Below are 6,000 nucleotides of genomic sequence, written 5' to 3' on the forward strand. Positions count from 1 at the left end.
GCCTACTCATCCGCTCTTATTGGGTCTTCGGGCCTGTTTGCGCTTACACGGCACAGCTTTGCTGCCTGCTCTCCACTCTGGACTGCTCACGTCATTCTACGTTATCTTGCGGTCTTGCTCCAGGCCCCAGCAGGTGAAACACTGCCTTCGGTTGCCACACGCGCAGGACTCTTTGCCTGGCTTGTGGCGTGTCTGCAGCATGTTCCTTCGCGTAGCGTTCCCCTGCTCTCTGGCTGGCGAGCTGCTCGTCTCAGCCACACCGGATCGTGCTTCTCAAAACCATGAACCTCGCACTCTGAAACAATTGTGTATGAGCGTGATACAAATAAAATATCATAACATCTCCCGAACAGCAGCCACATAAAGCTTGTCTTCGATCTTTAAATGCCCCAAGCACAGGTGCATTCTGAAAACTAGCTTGCTCATTGAGCTTGAGGCTCTTTCTACTCCGTATCGTTCCTTTATTCCTCCTCGTCCCAATACTTGGGTGATTGTGGGAAACCAAGTCCATTTATGTTGGTTGACACAGATTACTTGGGGAAATCACTTTCAATAGTTTTAAATGTTGAGCCAGTTCTGTATGATGGGTAGACCGAAATGGAAAAGGCAGTCGTAGACCTCTTACAATTTAGACCAGGGATGGAAGTTTGGCCTAGAGTTTTTTGGGAAAAGGTTTCTGTATTTTTCTGAAAGAGGGCATAGGTGCAAGGCAATAGGCCATTAGGGTATTGGGTATCAAGGTGTTTTCCTCATGGGCATATGGGGGATAACATGTCTCCTCCAATGAAGCCATAACATTTCCCGGAAGGCTGTCTCCTCCCTCATATAGCTGACCGCCCGGGGTCAGGATCGGGTAGCGGCTGCTGTCCTCTGGCCACATGGGGAGGAGGGGAGGAGGGGAGGGGCGGAGAGCTGACCCTCCGGTTTTCTGGATGCGCCTACACAGTTGACTACGGGACCTTGCCAGACCTACAGCTCACAGCGACTCCGAACGAGCTACATTCATAGGAAGCCCTACACTGGGTCTGCGATTCCAAATCGACCCAGGCACCCTGTCACCCATATGGATGCTAGCAAGAGCAAGCACAGACCAAAACTTCATATTACAGTCCGTGCCCAGTACCCCAACAAACCTCTGGAAGCATAGGAGTTTCCACACAGCTTCCGGGAAAGGGAGACCTGCATATATAAGGCCCCAGAAGAAGATTGTGAATCATAACAATCGAAAGGTCAGTGATCCTCGTGGCAAAATGATTAAAGACCACACTCAAGGAACACATTGAATTCTCTTTATTTTCTACCAGACGTCGGACCAGTGTCTATTGGTCGTGGATCAGCCTCCGCTGGCCATCATTTCCAACCACTTCAATATAGACAGATACAACTACCACTGTCTATATTAGCCCTTTTAGGGCTAAATACCAGTGCCCTACATCAAAAGGATTTGCTGTTTTGTTAATTTTAATGGTCTGTATGATTGTATGAAAAAAACAGTAATTGAATACAATACCTTACAGCATTGACACTGAGGATGTGATCATTATGAAGCAATATTGTGTATACCTCTAGTTCATTCCTTATAAACATAAGGAGTCACTGCGCATTGTATATACAGACCTGTGAAGAATCGAACCTTAGTACTGTTAACGTCTTTCGTTTATACACACAGTTTCTGACCAGTCCTTGACCTAGTTATGTCATGTTAAAATCATGGTGTTTTTCTGTGTTTTCTCTTTTAACCCAATCATTTGATTCCATTTGAATGCTTTTTAAGTAAAACTCATAACAATAGCCACAAAAGTAATAAAAAGGCTACCAAAAAACCCAAACACAGTTGATGGTGGTTTCTTCACCCTATGACATGGATTTTCTACCAATGCATGGGGCACCTTGGAAGGTTAAATCATTTACTGCTTAAAATTGTTTGCAGCATTGAATTTGGGAGGACAGGACCACCCAATGTACATACATTTTGATCTCTCAGCCCACTATATCCTGTCCGACTTTAAGGCTGTCCCTCCAGTTATAAGTTATCTTGACTACAAGCAGGAGCTAAAAAGCCCCCAGCTGCCCTCAATTCCGAACCCTGCTTATGTGTAGTTCTTGTATGGCCGTCTTCACGTGAGCGATGCATTTTGGCATCGTTCATGTGATTATTTTGCAGCCAGAGAGCTCCCAATATGGCAGAGTCACATTTCCCGTAAAACAGAGTACTCGTGAGATGTCCGATTCCTGCATCCACAGGACTGGGAAGTTCTACTTGACAAGTGGGCGATAGCTAGCCCACTTGTAGCTCTTAGTGAGCAGAGTTTTCCTCTTGGAGTATGATTTCCATATGTGATTTGGGGGTGGTGGGAATAGACCCATTGTTCATAATTGGTTCCCTTAGTGAAGTCAACAGTCCTGGCAACGACAATGTATCGTTAGTATGGAATGGAAAGAAGGACATAGGGCCTCATCTCTTCCAATAGTTCCTCAAGTATCTGGGGATGGTGACGAGGCTCATCGATTTATTTAACCCACTTTGGGAAAGTAATGGAAAGCTTTGCTGTGAAGTGTTGGTGTTACGAGTCTAAGAGGACATGGAAAAGGCAAGGTCTCTTCTAAAATGCATGTAGTGTTCTTCGCAGGTTCCTTTCCTATAGATCTGGTGTCGCATCCTTTTCCTCCCGGTACCTTATGTTCTTCTCCATAGCAAAAGTTCTGGTCCATTTCTGAACACCTTTTCAGATCACCACCCCCCATGTTTTAATGACTTTTCTGCGCTTCTTTTCTAAGGTCTTAATCACTTTTTTTTTGCCTGTTTTGCAGATTGAGACTCTTCCACCGGAGCTGTTCCAGTGCAAGAAGCTGCGCACTCTGAACCTGGGTAACAACGTGCTGCAGTCGCTGCCCTCCCGGGTAGGAGAGCTGACGAGCCTGACTCAGATGGAACTACGAGGGAATCGCCTGGAGTGCCTGCCTGTGGAGCTGGGTGAGTGCCCCTTGCTGAAGCGCAGCGGGCTGATAGTGGAGGAAGACCTATTCAACACCCTGCCCCTGGAGGTGAAAGAGAAGCTGTGGAGAGCGGACAAGGAGCAGGTCTGACCCTCGCCCCCTGGACTAATCCAAGACCCCTGCTGAGGCTGAAAATGAAAAGGGGTTCAGCCCTGCGGGGAATGATGCTGCAAGCGGGCTGGTCATTATGGAAGCTAGCAGAGGAACTGGCCTGAAGTGATACTTCTGTATAAAGGCACCTGCCCCATGCTGCTAAGAACAAAGCGCTTTTAACAGATTCACTACAGGGCCATGGACGCCTCCAGATCAGCTGGTGCATGGCACAGGCAAGCCCTTGTTGGACCCAATGCCCCACACCTGCCATACAGCATGCTCACTCCTGACTTGCCTAGTCTTTGCGGAAGCACATTCACACTGACCGCATGGTGGCGTGTTCACCAGTCTGCATGCCCCTCTGAAAATGCTGACCAGGCTGCATGACTCCCTGAAATCGCTTGCAAGCCGTTGTCTGGCAGCTTGCACCTTCTGACTGTGTGCCAACTACAGGGCTACTTGGCAAGTTCAAAAAGCACCTGGGAAGTGTAAATGGTGTTTAGGCAGGGCCGTAAGTGCTGTAGACACTTCGGGGTGACAGACTTCAGAGTTTAAACTGACAGATCTATGATCAAATGCTAAGAGCCACAGGGTGCCTGGTGGCGCCACAAGCACTGCCACAGCTTGAAATAGCCAGTGCATGACTGGAACCCTCTGTGGTGCATCCGATCACAGCTGCAGATTGCCAAGCAATGTTTTTAAATTGTCGTTTAATGTAAGATGATGGTGATTTGAGCGGGGAGACATTTGGGGTATTATTTGGGTTCTCTGTTCTGATCCAATCCAATGGCCCCATTTTAAAATGTTAACACTGTTAAAGCTTACATATTTTAGTTAATGATTTTTCACCAAGACCGCAGTGTGGAGGAGAAAAGGGCACACCTGCTCAGGGAGGGTGCAAGAACTCCTGTCATGGGGTAGCCCCTGTGAGGACAGCATGAACACCAGCTGTGGGTTAGTGCAAGCACACTTGTCATCGGAGGGTTATGGGGCACCTTCCCTGGGAAGGGTGCAAAGATCCAGGGAGGACGTGAGCCCACTGCGTAGCAGGATGAGGGTGCCTTGCGGGGAAGAGGGTGTGCAAGCTTCTTCTGGAAGGGTCTTAAAATAGCGTTGGCTCATCGGGCCTTAATCTGCATTTGCCACTAGCCAAAGGTGAGTGATAATGGACTTTGTGTAATTGAGTTAAGATGGCGCCCAAACCCTCCAATCCATCAACCTACATTATCCTATCCTATCCGTTCCTGCTTCCTCACCACTGTACTCTTTACTCTGTTCCCCTTCCCACTCTTGTCGTGTACCTTTTATCACTCTTCCCCCCCCACCCGCCCCCAATTTTCTATCCATAATTTGTAGGTCTGCCCCCCTTTTTGTTTTAGCAATGCCCCCATTGGCCTTTTGTTTTGCTGCTCTGCTCACGGCAGCCCATGCCCCCCCCCCCACCCTGATTGTGGCACTCTGTCCCCTTTATTCTTGTTGTCCAGTCCTTTAACCCATCTCTGCCTTATTCTCTTGTTCGCCTTCCTCTCCCAACTGCTCACTAATCCTTTCCCCATATTTTGCCCCTCTTACTTTTGACTTGGTCTCTTCCACCTAATGTGTCCATCACTCTTCCTCTAGCAGTGCCAAAGGAAGAATTGGAAAGACGAGAGCAAAGCCAAATCGGCTCTGGAGAGTATGGAGGGGAAATGTCCATAATATCCTTTCTCTGGCTCGCTGCTGGTTCAACCAGTCTTTCTTGCCTGCCTCCCTGATCTGAGCTATGTCACCTTGTCTTCGGAAAGTGGTCCTGCCCATTCCCTCCCCCACAGACCCAAGTCTCCTGCACTTTGCTTATCTGAAGGTTTACAGTTTTTATTATTGAGTTTAGCTCATCAAAGATCTTGAAGACTGATTGTATTACTAATATTTTTACATTATGGTCCCACACTCCCAGAGCAACAAAACAATGTTTGTCTTAATGTACATCTCTTCATCTCGGATGCAGACATGGACGTGTTCTACAAAATAAGGTCTCTGAATATCTTTATTTTTTTATTTTTAAGAGTCCTTGGGATGTCTGCACTCTTGGGGCTGGCATACAGGAGGGGAATTACAGCCACAGTAGCAGCTGAACTATCAGTATTAAGAGTTTACCCCAGTATATACACTACCTTCTGCATCTAGGCTGCTGGGAAAGGGGTGGGGGTTGGCGGAAAGTCTCCATGCTCTTTGTGTTCCTCCATAGGAGGCCTGGATACTCAGTATGCACACGGCCATCTTCCCCTCGAGTGGGTTTGCCTCATCCTGTGCCGGTGGTCCGTGTGCATCTTGAGCTTTGCTTGCAATGCCCTGTCTGGTGTAAGGCTCCTTCTTTCTTGCTCTGTATGCTCGCACAATACCTCCAGTGTCTGGCCCTTGGAGAGCCTTGCACGGTCAGTATGCTTCATCTCTGTGCTGCACATGGCCCTGGACAAACCTGCCAAATGACTGACCGGAAGGTTTTAAACTTGAGGCCATGCTGCTCAGCAGCTACTCTGTAGAGGACTGGAGCAGCAGGGACTTAAAAGAAAACTGTTACCTTGTTTTTCTTATTCCTCTTACAATTGTGGAATTGAAGGACTCTCGTGAGCTTCTGTGATCTGAGGAAGCACTCTGGAGTTTCAAAATATACAATCTTAAGAAAGGTTTGTCTGTGTTTTTTTATTTTATTTTTTTTAATTTTTATTAAAGACCCCTCGTGCTGTCATTTTGGGCAGCAATGCTCTTTGGTGGGGCTGTGGGCAGGAAGGGTTGAAACAAGCATATTGTTTTAAACATTAGATGAACTGTGCAATCACTTTGGAAAACACTTCTGCTGGAAACATTTCTTGTAGGTTCACATGAATTATAATTGTTCTTTTATAACATGCTTAATACCGGAGCTGGTTT

General features: G+C 47.2%; 1 protein-coding gene across 4 annotated transcripts in view; it reads left to right on the forward strand.

Moving 5' to 3' along the window:
• The window catches only part of LRRC8A (leucine rich repeat containing 8 VRAC subunit A), a 122,851-nt gene extending 117,092 nt beyond the window's left edge, over positions 1-5,759 (forward strand). For 3 of the 4 annotated variants that reach the window (XM_069609192.1, XM_069609191.1, XM_069609193.1), the window contains one exon: positions 2,812-5,759. In XM_069609192.1, coding sequence (XP_069465293.1) covers positions 2,812-3,087 — 276 coding nt within the window. In that variant the 3' untranslated portion in view covers positions 3,088-5,759. The remainder of the gene's footprint in view (positions 1-2,811) is intronic. The other variant, XR_011268460.1, reaches the window with a different exon arrangement.
• Positions 5,760-6,000: the final 241 nt, after the last annotated feature.

The sequence above is a fragment of the Ambystoma mexicanum genome, chromosome 8 (genome assembly GCF_040938575.1).
Source record: "Ambystoma mexicanum isolate Mex_15411 chromosome 8, UKY_AmexF1_1, whole genome shotgun sequence".
Classification (NCBI taxonomy): Eukaryota; Metazoa; Chordata; class Amphibia; order Caudata; family Ambystomatidae; genus Ambystoma; species Ambystoma mexicanum.